Below are 19,725 nucleotides of genomic sequence, written 5' to 3' on the forward strand. Positions count from 1 at the left end.
CAGTTTTTGACTGAAAATTCTCCTCATTCTTCTCAAGCACTTTCTGGTATGAAAAAGAATTCATAGTTAATTCTATAATCGCATGTTGGACACACCATGAGGAAACAAAGCACTGACATTTTCACCACTATGCTTTAAGTTGGTATTAGTTTTTCCTAATCAGATGCTGCCATTGGTTTTCTTGCTCCCCTGACCAAATCATTGACTATCTTTGACTCATTTACATTCTGAAGTTGTACGTAGGTAGTATGGTGTAGGGTGAGTGGGTAAGATAGCTGAAGTTTAAATAGGAAAAGTTTGTCTGTTTTCTTGGACAGTGGTCCAATCATTAGCACCTAAACCTGACTTCATTTAGAAAGATTTTAATACACTCACTCTCTCCACATTCCAGTGGTGTGAAATGCAGAAGTCTGATAATGGTCTCTTTTGCTACATTCAACATGACATGGCATGTCATTAATTAATTGAAAAAAAAAAAAGTCTGACTAGATCAGTCTGTGAGAGTAATTTGGATGGATAGATTTTATATTAACACACTATGGTTCAGTTTTAGGCTCTGTGTCTTCTGAACATCCCATTACTACTGTAATTTCCGGACTATTAAGTGCACCCACAAATAATCCGCACCCACTGAATTTGACAAAGATTTAAATTTTGAACATAAATACGCCGCACCTGTCTATAAGCCGTGTCTACATTGAAACTAATGAACTTTACACAGGCTTTAATGAAAGACAGTGACTGTTACACGGCTTGTATCTAAACAGTAGCCTACCAAGAAAGTCATTGTTCACTGTCTTCCTCCTTCCTTTCACAACAAATTGTCTCGGGAGTTTTTCTTTTGGCATTGTCGTGTGTTTAAAAATCACCACCGGTGAAGCTTTTCTCCCGATGCCGTGCAGCTCAGAACACAGGTTAAGTGCGTTTTTTCATGCCCGGTTTCATGATTCTCATTTCCTGTAGACAGTGCGAGTGAGCAGCAGGTCAAATGTCAGAGGAACATCATCCATATTTATGATGTGGTTCAGTGAGGGCGCATCTGATTTAATATAAAGAATTTCATTGGTTCACCTTAACCTGTTCGGCAATTTCATTGGTCTAATGTTATGTCGCTCATTTTTTTTGGCATGAAGTTTGTGAAACCGGGAAAAATCCAGGAAAAATCCATAAATTAGCCGCTTCGTTGTTTAAGCCGCTCGGTTCAAAGCGTGGGAAAAAAGTGGCGGCTTATAGTCCGGAAAATATGGTAATTTTGATCCCCCCTCTTGCTAATATAACTTCAACTTTTAAAGAAGATTTGTCACTAGGTTTCTGTCACATTAGTGAGGAGATTGATGCATTGATGTTTGAATGCATAGATCTAGAACTTAGTATAAAAATGGTTTCAATCAAATGAGTGCAAAAACATGATCACTATCAAAGAGTAGTATTTAAGATGAAACATTTTAGTAAAAATTGTAATAAGCATATGCAACTCCACATACCCCACCCTGCAAAGGGCCCCTGTTCACAGAAGTTTAAATCTTCCATCTTTAGACTTTGCCAGATTAAAACAGAGGTTAAAGTCACTGTGCTGTGTACTGTTACACTGTAAGTATTTTCAGATTATGGAATTCTTTATAATTTTTTATTTTATTTTTGGACATTTATTTACTTATCTAATGCTTTCTGGTCAGATCTGAGTTGAACACTTCCACCTACATGGGCTTGCCAACTAGCACATTAATGGGCAATATAAAAAAACAAAAAAAATCCAATAAAGATATTAATAGGATATACATCCACTTTTAAAGTATTTCATACTTAATCTTTCACTTTTTCACATGTCTTGGTTGTGTGCTTTAGGTAATTGTCTCATTGCTTAGTCTGAGTTCTTTTTATATATATTTTTTGTTTATTTTATTTTCTTAGAATTGTATTTCCCATTCCTTTAATCCTAACTAGTTCCCCAGCCCCTGCTGCTAAAAAACACCCCTACAGTATGATGCTAACACTAGCTTGCCAAAGAGAATATTATTTTTCTTCTTTTCTTAATTCTTTGTGCTTTTTTGGAAATTCCCAGGCTTTTCTATTTTCTGCACTGAGAAGCTTCTACCTGACCATTCTGCCTCAAAGCTCAGCACAGTGGGGTGTTGCAGTGAATGCTGACCTGGTACAGATTTCTCCACACATGATCTTTGGTGCTCAACCCAAATGCTCATCAGATTCTTGGTCACCTTAATTGCTTAGTTACAATTATCTCTGAGTTCTGGTTGTAACAGTTTCCATGCTAAAAAGCTTTTAAATAAAACTCTACAGTAACATTTTGATGTCAAAACATCAATAATTACATGTATGTCAATTGGGATATTTTCTTTTTTGACGAATCAATCACCCTGTGTACTTTTAGCAGCCTGAAGTACACATTAAAAGATGAGCTTAATTTATTTTGTGTCTTAAAGTGCTATTGTGTGCTATCTAAGAGCTGTATTTTATTTGGGCCAGTTTTGAGTTAGTGGTATTACAGCCCTGTGCCACTGACTATTACCACGTACAATTTGACCTTTTTGTTCTGTTCTTTTTCGTGGGTCTTTGCTTTGTGCAGAGTGCTTTGCTTTGTTTTATTACTTATTTATTGTATATTAATTTAGCTTTGGTGTAGGCAGAGGACTCATTGATGATTACCATGAAAAAGAGTTTACCTTGTATTTTCACTTGTTCAGATGAGAGGGCAACCATTTGTGTGCACGACATCACTCCTACTGCAACTACAGGTAGCTTCTACATCTGGGCTCCTTATCATTTCCAGCTTCTCTCACAGTCAGTCAAAAGCTCCTTATCTAAGGCTGAGGGTGATAAATTCTCCCTGCTCTGTAAGTGGATTATCCTCCAGCTCAAGCCTATTGCACTCATCTTAAAAACATGTTACTCCCAGCCTATGTGTGTACAGGCTGCTATAGGAAAGACATCGGTTGGCGTTTTCTGTCAGCAAAGGCATGTCACTAATGTTTACTAGCACTCTGTTCTTTCTTTTTCACCGTCCATGTGAAAATGCTAAGTTTAGAATTTTCCCACAAATCACCAACAGAGCCTGGCAATGTGTGGAATTCCCTAACCAGTAGAGAACAATTACAACTGACTAGTTTTTTTTTTTTTTTTTGTAGAACTGTGTGATTGTGTTTTTGACAGAGTGAGACTGTATGGTCCTATTAAAAGCTCAAGTTTTTTTGTCTAGCACTGATTTAGTAGTTAAGCATTTCACAGGTTGTGTTGAAATATACAGTATATGGTAATGCAAGTTATAAAAAAATCAAAAGGATTTGGGTGGTTAAAATGTATTGCAAATGGAGCCTATTAAGTTAATCACTGTATACATTCAAATTTATGCATGGTTTTTACATTGACTTTGTGCAGTCAGTGAATTTCTTGTTCCCCAACTGTCCCCACAATTTTTTTATTTTTTTATAATTTTTTGTACATATTTGTATGTATATTTGTATAGTACATTGTTCCCAGGGACTTATGATTTGTCAAACTGTGTGTCTGTGTGTGCATGTGCAATATAACATGCATGTCACTGCAATTTGAGATGCTTAAGTGTGTGTGTGTGTGTGTGTGTGTGTGTGTGTGTATGTGTGTATATATATATATATATATATATATATATATATATATATATATATACATACACAGTGCCTTGCAAAAGTATTGCTGTAGCTGTATTGCAATTACAGCTGCAAGTCTCTTGGGGTATGTATCTATAAGCTTGGCACATCTAGCCACTGGGATTTTTGCCCATTCTTCAAGGCAAAACTGCTCCAGCTGATTCAAGTTGGATGGGCTCCGCTGGTGTACAGCAATCTTTAAGTCATACCACAGATTCTCAATTGGATTCAGGTCTGGGCTTTGACTAGGCCATTCCAAGCCATTTAAATGTTTTTCCTTAAACCACTAGTGTTGCTTTAGCAGTATGCTAAGGGTCATTGTCCTGCTGGAAGGTGAACCTCCATCCCAGTCTCAAATCTCTGGAAGACTGAAACAGGTTTCCCTCAAGATTTTCCCTGTATTTAGCGCCATCCATCATTCCTTCAATTCTGACCAGTTTCCCAGTCCATGCTGATGAAAAACATCCCCACAGCATGATGCTGCCACCACCATGCTTCACTGTGGGGATTGTGTTCTCGGGGTGATGAGAGGTGTTGGGTTTGCGCCAGACATAGCGTTTTCCTTGATGGGCAAAAAGCTCAATTTTAGTCTCATCTGACCAGAGTACCTTCTTCCATATGTTTGGGGGAGTCTCCCACATGCCTTTTGGTGAACACCAAACGTGTTTGCTTATTTTTTTTCTTTAAGCAATGGCTTTTTTTCTGGCCACTCTTCCGTAAAGCCCAGCTCTGTGGAGTGTACGGCTTAAAGTGGTCCTATGGACAGATACTCCAATCTCCGCTGTGGAACTTTGCAGCTCCTTCAGGGTTATCTTTGGTCTCTTTGTTGCCTTTCTGATTAATGCCCTCCTTGCCTGGTCCGTGAGTTTTGGTGGGCGGCCCTCTCTTGCCAGGTTTGTTGTGGTGCCATATTCTTTCCATTTTTTAATAATGGCTTTAATGGTGCTCCGTGGGATGTTCAAAGTTTTGGATATTTTTTTATAACCCAACCCTGATCTGTACTTCTCCACAACTTTGTCCCTGACCTGTTTGGCGAGCTCCTTGGTCTTGGTGGTGCCCCTTGCTTAGTGGTGTTGCAGACTCTGGGGCCTTTCAGAACAGGTGTATATATATACTGAGATCGTGTGACACTTAGATTACACACAGGTGGACTTTATTTAAGTAATTACGTGACTTCTGAAGGTAATTGGTTGCACCAGATCTTATTTAGAGGCTTAGTAGCAAAGGGGGTGATAGATATATGTATGTGTGTGTGTGTGTGTGTGTGTGTATGTGTGTGTATATATATATATATATATATATATATATATATATATATATATATATATATATAATGGGTATTAAAATGCTTGTGTTAGTGTGGTGTGGTTGCACAAATTGGTCTGCATTTGTATGTCACATGACCATAACACATATGTAGACTTTACCTAGGCTAGGAATGCAAAAAGCTGAAAACCCCTAAAAGCTTGACTAATCGGACACAATGAAAGCATGAAACACTTGTATCATCTTTATACCTGTTGCATTGGATACAAAATAGTAGTGGACCTCAAGACTGGACATGTCAGAAATTGTAGCAGCAAGCCTTATTTCAGGAGTGGTACAGTAGATGCTCTTAAGTTTGTTGAACATGTGGCTAAAGCCACCATATTTGTTATAGACTTCTACAGTATTGTTCCATTGGTGCTTTACTGTACTATCTGTCAATATTGATTTGACGAGCATTTTTGTTTTGTGTACTGTATTCATGTTTTAATTTTACACAAGTGTCTGTCATCTGTACACTATCATGCAAAGGTCTGTTCTTTAATATCACAGTGTAGTCATTTGTAATGCCTTTCCCAGATCCTCACAGCTTTATTGTAAGCTGTAATTGTTACTTCAAAAAAGTTGTTAGAAGACCTGCATAACCTTCAAACATGTAGCACCCTCCTGATTAATCTCCAATGATGGAAGTCTAGGTAGGTTCCTGTTTTGCAGTGTGAGGATGTCAGGTTGGATTTAGTGTAGGTGGTGGGACGGCTGTGGTTCCCTGGGCCGAGTGACCCAGCTTTTGGCTCACATGGGTCGATCGACACCAGGACTGACGAGCTCGGATTGGCCCAATGTCCACCACAGGTGGGATTTCTTTAGGACAGTGGGTTTGCTATGAGCAGCGGACACAGCGGCGTGGCAGAGGACAGCTCCACTGCTGTGACGAGTGGCAGTGTTTACTTCCCACTGTGCAGCACAGATAGATGCTAGTCTGTCTGAGACTGACTTGTCTGTGCCCTCATGCTGAGCACAGTGTCTGAATTAGTTAATGCAGCACCTCTGAGCCTTCACACTCCACTCTGCTCTGAACATTTCCTTGCTCTACTAGAACCCTGCTGTGAGACCTGGACATTAAGAATTTCTTCTGTGTTAAGGAAAAAATTGCATTCATGACTGTTCATGGCTGAGTGCATGCACTCTGATAGACTTGCCTAACAGCTAAAGTAACAATTAGTTTCCATAATATTCATTAAAAAGAGCTGTCAACACAGGCTGCAAATAACTGAGGGTGGAAATGCAAGGCATTTGCCCACATCACAGGGGTAAATAAGCAGTGAGCATTGTAGGTTTCCATTGTTTTAGATGAAAACTGCTGCTCGGTGGCATTTTCTCTCTGACAAAATTACTCAAAAATATGGCTAAATATAATGACTTATTTTCAACTAATAAAAACAAGACAAAATGTGAAAACCATAGGATTGGAACTCTTAATTTGTAGCCCATTATATGCATGGGCCTTTGTATAGTTATATAGATTGTCCCTGTATGTATAACGTTTAAGATTTCCCATTACTGGGATGAATAGGCAGGCCAGACATGTTTCAGCATGACACTGTGCATAAAGACATGAGATGAAATAAACATTTGAATTTAACCAAGCACTTATACCCACTTCCAAAAAATAAAGACTTTTCAAATGGCAGTAATGATGTTCTGAATCCAGCTCGCATGTTATAAATCAACAGCTTCTTTATTTCAAACACCACATCTTAGTGATTGTAAAGTTCAAAGTAGTGGAGGACTGGATGAAAATCTCATCTAGGGTCACAGAGAGCTCTGTCTGAAGCACAACAAGCTAACAGTTAGCGTACCAGCTATATGCATTGAGACACCACCTGATGGTCTCGTTTCAACTTTGAATTTGTTGTGTAATGATTTGTACTATTGTTAACATCTGCTTTAGCGAGAAGGATAATGTACGTTTATGCTGACTTAATGACAATCATAGGCATTTTGACATAGGATTTATTTTGTGAAATTTTTATTTAAAACTAATAAAACAACTTGCTTGCATACATGTTTTCACCATCAAGTCAAGTAAGCTTTCATTCTAACCATATACAGTACAGTAAAAAGAAACAAAGGTCACCCAGACAGCACAAGATAACATAAAATAACAAAACGCAAAGCTACACAAAACTGACACAGCATAAAGTGCATGTGTGACTTTAAGTGCAAAGAGCAATATTAGACAGTGAGACAGTAAACACAGTGACGGTCACTTGCGACACTGAACAGTATAGATTTGTTTTAGTGCAAATTAATTGTTCTGCACATGCCAGTGCACTCTTAGTGCCGGTCCCAAGCCTGGATAAATTTGGGAGGGTTGCGTTCGGAAGGGCATCCAGCGTAAAATGTGCCAAATTGAACATGCGAATCTTGAATATGGATGATCTGCTGTGGCGACCCCTAATGGGAGATGCTGATTGAACGTTTAATTGTTCATATAATGATCAATTATGTACGTTTAAACACTGAATGGTTTTAGCAGCAGCCGCCACACATTATTTAGTAGATCCACATTTTGCTGCATTTTTAAATAATACATTACTTTTTTAAACGATCTGCATGTGTCAGATTAGCATATGGTGTTGGGGTAAGTTTATCTCATTGGATCCCATTGGACATAGGTTTGCTACAGGTTGTTCATTGTGGTTGGGTGATGCCCATGGACTGCAATTTATTGAGCCACCGAAATGTTGCTTTGTGCTTGGGATTATTGGTCTGTCTTGGTTTTTCCTCTTGTGGTATTTCACTCTATTTTGCCCTAATATTCCCTACTATTATCTCTTCACAGAATGAAGCCACCACTATAATGTACTGTGATGGTGGTGTTTCTTGAGGCATAGAAACCTTCAGTTTTGTGCTTTTGAATTTTGGTTAAAATGCTTATGGTCATATCGGACCACAAAATCTTTTCACATGTCGTAGCTGTACTTCACTCCTAGCCTCTAAACTCTGTAGCTCCTCTAGAGTGATTTTGCCTCTCTGACTTCTGTCATAAGCCTCCTACTTGTTTGAGTTGTGGCTGAGTGGTGTGGTGCAACTTCCACTTCCTGATTATTGAGCCAACTGTGCTCAAATGGATATGCAAACATATATATATATATATATATATATATATATATATATATATATATATATATATATATATATATATATATATATATATATAAAAATATATATATATATATATATATATATTTTTTTTTTAATATATATATATATATTATTTCTTGCTCTTCATTTCCCTTTAAATTCACAGACTGACCTCTGAGCCATCAACAATCATGTTTTTAACCAGATATATTGACAGATTATTTTAATGATTCACAGATGGATGCCAGTTGTCAGTTAACTATGTTTTTATTAGGGGAGTTGGTATACACTAATATTAAACAAGACATTTGGTTTTAAATCTTGTAATAATTGGTTAAGTTTTAATGTTTGGAAAATGGACAAGTGTAAGGATCAGAGTGATTTGACAAAGGCCAAATTGCATGTTTTAGATGCCTGGGTCAGAGCATCTCCAAAACAGCAGGTTTTGAGGGGTGATTCTGGTATGCAGTGTTTAGTACGTACCTAAAGTGGTGCAAGGAAGGACAACCAGTGTACTAGACATGTCATGAACACCAGTGGCTTATTGATGTGCATGAAGAGTGAAGGCTAGCTTGTCTAGTCTTATCCCATGGATTGGAGGTGCTAGGATTTGAACAGATTTGAATTAATCAGAATTCCTTAACCACTAGACTACCACTTCCCATGCTTGTTTGAGAAGCATGACAGAGTTCTAGTTGTTGACTTGGTTTCCCAATTTCCCAGATCTCAATTCCAAAGCGCATTTGTGAGAAATGCTGGATAAGACTGATCTTTAGAAACCCATCTGGCAACTTCAGATACCACAGCACACTTCTGCTATATAACAGCATAATGCTGCATACAATCCTAAACAGGTGTTTTTGTTTTTGTTTGTGTGCTCTCTTCTTTTAAAATAGTAACTCTTATTTGATGTGCTTTCTTTCTCTCAAAGAACTGATTTTTGAGATTCTTTCTTCTTGCCACAAATTATTTGACATTGGCTTGTCTGGTCAATTTTCTGCAAAAAAGGTTTGAAACATCGGGCTTCTATTAAGCATATCTACTTTATCATGTTAATTGATTGTGCTTTCTGTAAATTTGTGGATGCATTTATGGATCACCATAATTGCATTCCCACGTTACTTACTGTATTTGTTTGCACACAGCAGGGTCATTTTTTTTTTTTCATGCATTCAATAATAAAAATCAATTAAATGTATATAGATATTTGTTATACTATGTTTTGTACCCCTATTTACATTAAAGGTTATGTCTAAGGTGTTTGATTATATGTAATTATTTTTAATTTTTAATATTTTTGATAATTCTGTAACATTGTATTCTTTTTGTGTAATTTAGTAGTATTTTTTTTATTATGTTTGGTGTCTTATTTGGTTTTGGATCCCATCCACTGCTGTTCATAATTTTATATCAGAATGTACTGTTAAAACCGTGGTAGAAGATTTTAATAATATGGAATTCTATTATTTCTAATAGATTTATTGCATTTGGCAAAATATGTAATGTTTTATGTATATGAAAATCAATTTGCAGTATATTTGCATGAATGTGTCTGTGTGCGTTTAAATACATATAAAATATCTAAAAACGGTGTTGCGCCATATGCGTGTGGGTGTGTACGCGTGCACTATATACACTATATGGATCCTATTATGATATTGTATAATGCAGCCTGGACTTATTTCTTTCTTTTTCTCCTCCTACAGAATTCTATTCGGCACAATCTTTCATTGAACAAGTGTTTTCTAAAAGTGCCTCGGTCCAAAGATGACCCAGGAAAGGTAAGCCACCTCTTGCCTGATTACTTAATGTTTTTGTCTTTGTCTTTCACTTGCACTTTTCAGGGTACCTAAAATTATAGTGTTTTGTGTAAACATGGTCCACTTTAAGCTTACTTTTTTTCTAGAATCTGTATACTGCAAAGTAGGGCTGAAACAATTCCTCAAGTAACTTGAGTATTTTGAATACAAAAAAAGCATTGAGGCAATTAATTTTTTCGTTTAGTCCATTTAACTACACACAGAGCACAGTTTCCCCACGGACCATTATTACTGACGCACCACCCGCTAAATTCTGAAGAGTGCCTGACAGACTGAAATGAGAAACGGGGAGAAAACAGCATGATGCGAGGAAATTCAGGCCAAAGAAAACGACAAAGTTTCCAAAGTTTGGGATCATTTAAAACCAAAACAAAGAAAATTTTTTTCTTTTTTTTTTTTTCTTTCTTTTTTTTTTTTTTTTAAAAACTGATTTTTAGATGTTTATGATTTTTTAAATATTTATATTTGCTTTTTGATGAACTATAACAATTAGATGCACTAAATCTGTTTAGGTTTCACAGATATTCTTGTATGCAATTGCTACATGAAAACAGACCAGTAAAAATACACTTACAAATGTTTTTTTACATTTTGTCAATTATATTTTAGCTGTTGCTTTTAATGAAGATATTTGGATCCATGATAATGAAAGATGTTTTGTTTTCAAAGCTTAGAATTAGTATTACTGAGTCTTATTTAAATGTTTATATTGACTAAAGGAGCTGGCATTTAAGTGTTATATTTTTGTGGTGGAAATCACTGCAAAACCTAGGTTACAATACACAAATGCATCATACATCTTGCTGTTTATTGTGTTTTAGCTAGTTAGTATGCAGAGGTATGTATAGGTAGGAGGAGTACAACAGAATGGATTAAAGGTTTTAGGTTGATCTTTTTTTTTTTTTTAATCTTTTTTTTTTCTAGAAATATATTTTGAGATTAATTTACATTAATTTACAATGACAAAAATAACAAAAAGTAATGCAAAAACGTGTTTTAATCACCAGGATAATATTGAGAACTCCAAAGAACACATCCTGTTTCCTATAAAATAACTAATAAAATAATTAATAACTATAAAATAATTAATGATCTGCACAACCTCCCTAATTAACTCCTGACAATAAGCCACATAGAAAATATGTTTAAAAATTCATCTCTAATGTAGTTCAAACCCTTTCAGAATTACTGTTAACATCCAGATAAGTCACCAGGAAGAACTGTTAGAGTGACCAATGGGAGCTAGGCAAGTAGATCCTTTTTTTTTTTTTTTTTTTTTAATACTGTTTGAGTCCCTATACCTTAATTGGAGTGCATATATGACTCAACCTCTTCCTGGCTCCAGTCCACATCCAGAGAGCACAAAATCCCTCGGACCAGACAGCGAGGCTTAAAAAGTGGTACTGTGGCATGTCGGAAGATGTGGCCTGAATCTTAATTTCATGTTTTTCTGTAATCTTCTGATATTGACACTCCTGTGAGCAACTTACTTAAAATACAAAATAATCTATTGCTGTATGGATTCAATGGTATATGCACAGCCGAGAAGCTTGCATCTCAAATGTTCAATTTGGAATTTGCCTCTCCCTTTCCTCCCCCGAAGAAAAACTTCAAAGCCGCCCAGTGCCTTCTTGATATGTTCCATCAATATTGTAATGTGATAGGAATATGGAGTCTGCTGCTTGCCTGAGATAGTAAGAGAAGCATGGCTTTCAAAGAGATTGCAGATGCTATGTACCACAATATTCATGCAGCCTGCAAGAAGTTGCTGTAATTCTGCAGTTCACCTATGAACATAATTTGCACAGATACAATCGTATTTGCTCCAGTGTCTCCTTGTTTACAATTTTTTGTTTTTTAGGATGAGGGTTATCCATCAACTGTACTTTGACTGCACTGAAACAGGATAGATAATGGACATTTTACTTCATTTGTTTTGTTTTTAAATGATCCAGTTTTTACTTGCTAGTTGATGTGGTACAATATAAACAAAAAATCTGAAATCAGTTCAATGGATCTAGACTGACGCTCCTCCCAAAAACATTCAGGTATAATTTTTGCAGCTAATTAAAACTATTTCTATGTCTCCTCTAGGGCCGATTACTAATTTCTACATTTGAAAGCTTATAGTGGGTTTTTCTTTCTGTAAAACAAAAAAACTATGCAAGGTGAAGCAATTTGTGTAAAAAAAAAATTTGTATTGTCCTTAATGATTGCAGATGGCAAGTTGACAAGCATTGTTTTGACAATTAAAAAAATAAAAAATAAAAAAATGATTTTGTTCGGTTGTGGGAAAAAAAAAAAAAATATATATATATATATATATATATATATATATATATATATATATATATATATATATATAATACATTTAATTTTGTATAATAATTAAATGATATGCATAAATTATATAGCCATACATAAAGAAAAACACGCATTTGAACGTAGTAAAGCTGCAGTAAATCATGTTTTAAAACAAAAAATGTAACTGTTGTAGTAGACAAATGCTATAAAAAGAGAATGGAATGGAGAAACGCAGCAAGCTAACAGGCCTAATAAAAAAGAGAAAAAAATATGCATTGGTGTACAAATGCATAAGCTTTCTCTAAATAAACATTTGAAATGTTTACTGCTGCTGTCATTTGCTGCTTTTAGATTTATTGTTTGTTCACACTGTTTTAATTAAATCCATCACTATGTCACAATTGAGGTGATTACGCAACCTGATGCTCACGAGTCATGACAGAACAGATCCAGTGCGACTGTCCCAAAGTTACAAACCGTTTATATCAGGGGTGGTCAACCCGCGGCTCGCGAGCCGCATGCGGCTCTTTGGCTGGTTTTATGCAGCTCTTACGTTCATATCGAAGGTTGTTTGTTTGTTTTTTAATGTGCGTTTTCGCTTCACTTGAGTTCGATATGGTATTTTTAAGACTTAAATGAGCTTGCCCCTACTGGGGAAACTTTGTGGTATATCAGACCCGGGTAAACCACATCCGGCCCTTTGTACGTCCCTGTCCGGCCTGCGTGAGGCTAATCATAAATTACAGGGATGCACCGAAAATTTTCGGCCGGAATACCTAAATCACCGAAACAACACGGCAGAAACACAATTGTAATGACGCAATAAAAAAGCACAGCACACGGTTATCTGGATAAGAGCCAACATGTCTGCGGTGTGCAGACGAGTTGCAAAACATGCAATGCTGAAATTTCAAGAGGGGGTGTATCTGCAAAGAGTTTCTCCAAGTCGGGTTTAATTTATCACCTGAAATCCAAACATCCCGATTGCCTTTCTAAATATGAGAAGAACGCGGCACAGAAAGTAAAGTCAGTCCGAACATGCGCACTCCGTCTGTAAAGGACGTTTGTGAAAAGGCAGGAAAGTTTTCCAGTGATGGTGCCAAGGCAAAAGGCATAACACAAAAAATTATGGATTTCATTGCCTTTTGAATTGAATTTTCATTTCGGTGCATCCCTAAAATATTATCGTTGGTGTGGCCCTCTGACACAATTCAGGTTTCTCATGTGGCCCCTTGTAAAAAATTATTGCCCCACCCCTGTGGTATATTCATCTCACGCATATGCGCATTTGACGAAAATACCGTATTGAACTCAAGCAAAGTGAACACACACACAAAAAAAAAAACACAGACTTTGTGTTTTCTACCCCGAAACACGTGAAATCAAAGCATCGATCTGTTCTGACTGACCCCCATTTGAAAGAATTGCTTCGAGAAGCAACAACGGAATACGAGGCAGATTTGAAGGGGATTGTTCAAGGCAAGGAATGCCAAAAGTCCCACTAAGTAACATGCATAGTAAAAACGCTATTGTAAATTATTATATTTTTGTTTGTGGACTTGGTTAAACTAAGAGTTTGTGTGTGTGAGACAGTGCACACAATGTTCATTGTTGAAAATGACTGTCCTGTGGTCTTAGAACTGTAGGAGTCAATTTCTGTCATTATGTTGGTGTGAGACATTTACAATAAATCTGGCTGAGCAGAGGTGTGTGTGTGTGTGTGTGTGTGTGTGTGTGTGTGTGTGTGTGTGTGTGTGTGTGTGTGTGTGTGTGTGTGTAAGAGGATGGGATGGGTGATGTTCATGTGTGCCCATGTGTATGATGTGGCTCTTTGCGGTAACACAGTAAAAAAAAAATGGTCTCTGACTGGTTGGCCACCCCTGGTTTATACAATAGCACTTCATTAAACTGTACCATTTACACATGATGAGGATTATATAGTTTTTGCTTGCCGTGCTGATGTTTTTGCTTCATCTGTGACACCACTGTGTTTTCTAAGATTTTTTTTTCTCCCAATAAGCAATGGTTTCAGAGGTGTTGCTAGAAGGATTTAGAGTGAATGATGTGGTCGTATCTTACTGTCAATTAATTTAATGCTGAGCTGTTCTGCTAATTTAGTCGTCTTGGTATTTACTTGTGCCAAAGTTCCTGTTTGTGACGTTTTTGTTGTTTTTTTTGTTTTTTTTTCCCAAATATTTTTGCTGGGAAAACTTTAAACAGGTGTTGAAAATATACTTCATTAAAGAGTATGTTTAATGGAATCAAACCGTAGTTACATTTACATGGTTATCTGTAGGACTCTTATAACTGAATATTTTTTTAATAAACAATCTAAGCTACCTTCTTCTAATAAACTTACCCATAAGTAATTGTAAAGGTCCTGATCTTGCCATCTTCGCACAATTGAGATCTTAGCACATGTAATATGAAATATTTAAAAACAAAATCCAAGCCTCAGGGTAAGATATTTCGTTTTTTACCAGCTTTTTGAGCTGTTGTTGCCTTTAGCTTTTGTGGATGAGCAGCACTATTGAAAAATAAATTAAATAGCAGGAGTGCAAAGATAAATTATTTAGTTAGGGTCTTGGGTGTTTGGATATGTGCAACCCCAAACTGAGGTATACTATTCTCTCCCTGATTATCTGTGAGCAGACCTGACCAGAAATCCAACATCTCTGTGTCTGGTCCTGAGCTGGAGCAATCAATAAAGCAGAAGCAGAGGAACAGGGGTTCAGATTGGCCTCAGTATTTTACCTGTCTCAGCCAAGGCTCTGGAGAAGACCAGGAGAAAGAGAGAGTGAATAAGTTGCAGAGAAAGACCGTGCTCCATATACAGACAGACATATACAGCTCCATAAATGTCTTCCTGACATGATTGGCTTACAAATGAGCTCACTAAAATTTTGATGAGCTGAAAAACTTTACATGATAGACAGCACTTGAGTGGAAACAATCCAATAACTGATTCTTGAAACCCTTCTTTGGGGTGTGTGTGAGAGAGAGAGCACCTGTTAAAACCTCTCTGATTATCATCTTCCATTCTTAAAAGAAAGTAAAACCTTTTCTGTGTGCATACTGTATGAAAGTTCTAAAAGCATGGAATAAGGAAGCTGTTTCAGAATGTGTTTGCTGTACTCCGACACGGTTTGGGGCTAATAGCTAAATTCATGTTTTTGTTTATAGGGTTCGTACTGGGCGATCGATACAAATCCAAAGGAGGACACATTGCCAACTCGGCCCAAGAAGAGGCCACGATCTGGAGAACGGGTGAGTGTATTTGAGTATGTGTGAGAGAGAATGCCATGAATGCATCGGCTGCCTGGAGCATAAATTATTAATAAGTCAAACCACCTTTTTACATGATAAGCCAAAGCCATACTGATGAATGCAGTTGCAGTTACACAAAAGAAAAAATTCTGAATAGTGCAGATAAACTGTATCTGAATTCCTGCATCCAAGTGCAGTCTTTGATTCAGCAGAGGTTTTAATTGGGCTATTGATTTTTGTAATGATTAGTCTAGATTTCAATGAATCTACATTAATTTGAACATTAAATGACTTTTTTTTTTTAAATAATAAAATGTTTGCTTCCATAACCAAGTCTCATCCATCAAAAGTTGTTGTGCAATCAGAGATGCTTTTCCACTCAACTCACTCAAAAAGAGTATATATACTTAATATACTTATATACTTAAACCAGTCTATATGATACCAAGATTTATGGGGTGATCAAAATCAATAAGATCACATTTACCCTAATCTTTTGTGTCGTGTGAATATTGTTTGACCTATATCTGCATGTTTTTTTTTAATTGTGCTGATGTCACGTAATTGGCTGATTAGATAACTACACAAATATCCACATAAACGCTTGAAACTCTGTCTTGTTCTTCAAACCACAACCTTTGTAGTGCGGCAGAGAGATTTATGATGTTAAAAGTGGTACTCGCCATTATGGAACACTGTTAACGTGTGTACTTAGTCTGTAGCAATTTATCGGTAGATCATGTGTCAAAATAACATCTAAATAAATCCCAGGATCCAAGCTTTTAATGCAGAATGCTGCAGACGGCACCACACTGTGTCCGTTTCGCCAGCTGTCCTTCCTTGCATCACTTCAGTAGCTAGCATTTACTGCATACTAGGAATACCCCATAAGATCTGCTGTTTGGGAGATGCTTTAACCCAGTTGTCTAGCCCTTGTTTGACCCTTGGTAAACTCGCTCAGATCCTCACACTTGCTTATTTTTCTTGCTTCCAAAATATCAACTTAGAGAATTTACTTTTTTATTCTGCCTAATATCTTCCACCCTTCAGTGACATTATGACAAGATAATCAGTAATATTGATTTCACCTGTCAGTGGTTTTAATTTAGTTCAATTCAGCTTTATTTGTATAGCATTTTAATGTTGGCATTGTCTCAAAGTAGCTTTACAGTGATAGAGATTATAAAGTTAGAATGTATACCATATTTTTTTTGGACTATAAGCTGCTACTTTTTTCCCCACGTTTTGAACCCCGTAGCTTAAACAATGAAGCGGCTTATATATGGATTTTTCCTAGGTTTTTCCCGGTTTAACAAACTTCAAGCCAAAAAACTGAGCGACAAAACATTAGACCAATGAAATTTCAAAAAAAAAAAAACGCACCTTACCTGTGTTCTGAGCTGCACGGCTTTGGGAGAAAAACTTCCACCGGTGGCACACAACGATGACAAAAGATAAACTCCCAAGAGAAATACAGTGGTACCTTGACCTACGAGTTTAATTCGTTCCTTGGACGAAGTCATATCTCAATTTGCTTGCACATCAAATCAGTTTTCCATATTGAAAATACTTAAAATGGCATTAATCCGTTCCAACCCTCAAAATGACACCCCATTTTTATGTTTCATGTTATTAAATTGGAAAATACATTTCTAAATAACAAATCTTGTATAAAAACATAATAGAAAGAGTATGTAAAGATTCAGTTTTATTCAGTGTATTTTCCTTGGAGAAGAGACGACTTGAGTTAACGAAAACGCCGGTTGGGTGGTGTGTGTGTGTGTGTGTGTGTGGAGGCTGGTAGAGGCGATAAGCGGAGGCGGAGGCAAAACTCGTTTTTTACTATCACTCCTGTACACTACGTATCCCTAAACTTTAAAATTTTTACTTTTTCTTCTTTGCTTATCTTAATTTTCGTCACAATTTTCGCTTTCTGGCTTCGCTTTGCCATCTAGCAGCGCCGTCTCGAGCTCGTACCTTAATTTTTTGCTCGCGTAACAAAGCAAAAAAATCGGCCAAGTGACCGCTCGTACCTCGGAAAACTCAAACATTAATGCACTCCTAGGTCAAGGTACCACTGTAGTTGTGAAAGGAAGGAGAAAGACAGTGAACAATGACTTACTTGGTAGGCTACTGTTTAGATACAAGCCGTTGTAACGTGTTGAGTCTGGGTCAAGGGATAGCTCACTAAAACTACAGTTGCAGCAGTGTTTATATCATATAAGCACAGACAGGTTTCCAAAACTCGTGCTTTATTTTTCTTGTCAACAGCGTTATGGGTTAGTCAAAGAAACTTAGAAATGAGCATCAGAAAATAAAAATGACATAATCCTCGGCCTGCGGCTTATAGACAGATGTGGCTTATTTATGTAAAAAATTTAAATCTTTGTCAAATTCAGTGGGTGCGGCTTATATAAGGGTGCGCTTTATAGTCTGTAAATTACGGTAAGTTTAATGTCTATAACTATATCCCTAATGAGCAAGCCAGTGATGATTGTGGCAAGGAAAAACTCATTGATATGGTATGTGGAACCAGTATTTGGATCTAAACCACCTAATTATTTTTACTGTGGTAGAAGGCATAAAAGCTGTTAATGGAGAAGTATACAGAAGGTCAGAAGGAATTGTATTGTGTGTTTGTGGATTTAGAGAAAGCGTACGACAGGGTGCCGAAAGAGGAGTTGTGGTATTGTATGAGGAAGTCAGGTGTGTCAGAGAAGTCTGTGAGGGTGGTGCGGGACATGTATGAGGGCAGTGTGACAGCAGTGGAGTGTGCAGTAGGATCGACAGACTGGTTCAAGGTGGAGGTTGGGCTGCATCAAGGATCGACTCTAAACCCTTTCCTGTTTGCAGTGGTGATGGACAGGTTGACGGACGAGGTCAGACAGGAGTCTCCATGGACTATGATGTTTGCAGATGATATTGTTATTTGTTGTGAGAGTAGGGAGCAGGTTGAGAAGAGCCTGGAGAGGTGAAGGTATGTGCTGGAGAGAAGGGGAATGAAAGCCGTAGGAGTAAGACAAAGTACATGTGTGTAAATGAGAGGGAGGGCGGTGGAGTGGTGCGGTGCGGTGCAGGGAGAAGAGGTGGAGTAGGTGGATGAGTTCATGTATCTGGGGTCAACAGTGCAAAGTAATGGAGAGTGTGTTAGAGAAGCGAAGAAAAGAGTGCAGGCAGGGTGGAGTGGATGGAGAAGAGTGACAGGAGTGATCTGTGATAGAAGAGTATCTGCGAGAGTGAAAGGGAAAGTTTATAGGCCTGTGGTGAGACCTGCGATGTTGTATGGTTTAGACAGTGGCATTGAGTAAAAGAGAGGAGGTGGAGCTGGAGGTAGCAGAGCTGAAGATGTTAAGGTTTTCGTTGGGAGTGACGAAGATAGACAGGATTACAAATGAGTTTATTAGAGGGACAGCCCATGTAGGTCGTTTTGGAGACAAGGTGAGGGAGGCAAGATTGAGACGGTTTGGACATGTTTAGAGGACTGTATAACACTGTATATCGGTAGAAGAATGCTGACCACGGAGACGGTTTGTGGATGTGGGGAAGGAAGACAGGCAGGTAGTTGGTTTGAAAGAGGCAGATGTAGAGGACAGGGGGGAATGGAGACGGATGATCCGCTGTGGCGACCCCTAATGGGAGAAGCCGAAAGAAGAAGAATGCATAAAAGCCCAAATAATTTTTTACTATATTTGTTCAAACTGTTGTTAATTACATCCTTACACTCTGTGTATATTTGTTTTCTTGGGGTTTTTTTTTTTTTTTTTTTTTGGTGAATTAAAAAGTGATCTAAATTAGCAAACTTGGTTACTTAGTGGTTATAAAAAGTAATCTTCTGTAGCCATGCATATGTTTGTGATTCAATAAGTCTATGAGGAGAAAATACTGAATATGATTATCTTAGAATATGAATATCTTAGATGTCTCTTTATTTTAATGAACAAGCCAAACAGGATTTAGTGCTAATCAGAACTATAGCTACAATGATTTTTTGATACTACTTGATAAATATGCACACAAAGCCTGCCTATAAAAAAGCATGTAATAAGCCATTTATAAACTTCCCCCTGTCATGGTTTTGGCTTATCTTGTAGATGGAAGTCCAGCTTAGTAATAAATACCCAGCATGCAGCCATTTTGTCCATTATTTTCAAAAAGAAATGCCAATTAACAAAGGGTTCCCAGCCAGAGTTTTGTTTCTATTATTAATGAGCTGCACTCGGTGTAAAGCATTGCTTGGCCACCCTTGGAGCACAGCTCACAGATCCAGCTGCCTTAGA

General features: G+C 37.3%; 1 protein-coding gene across 1 annotated transcript in view; it reads left to right on the forward strand.

The window, feature by feature from the left end:
- foxj3 (forkhead box J3) overlaps nucleotides 1-19,725 on the forward strand; it is a 93,102-nt gene that overhangs the window by 45,276 nt on the left and 28,101 nt on the right. The window contains exons 3-4 of the mRNA XM_046875010.1: nucleotides 9,764-9,838; nucleotides 15,365-15,448. Of these exons, the coding sequence (XP_046730966.1) occupies nucleotides 9,764-9,838; nucleotides 15,365-15,448 (159 nt within the window). The remainder of the gene's footprint in view (nucleotides 1-9,763; nucleotides 9,839-15,364; nucleotides 15,449-19,725) is intronic.

Source organism: Silurus meridionalis, chromosome 19 (assembly GCF_014805685.1).
Source record: "Silurus meridionalis isolate SWU-2019-XX chromosome 19, ASM1480568v1, whole genome shotgun sequence".
In the NCBI taxonomy this organism is placed as follows: domain Eukaryota; kingdom Metazoa; phylum Chordata; class Actinopteri; order Siluriformes; family Siluridae; genus Silurus; species Silurus meridionalis.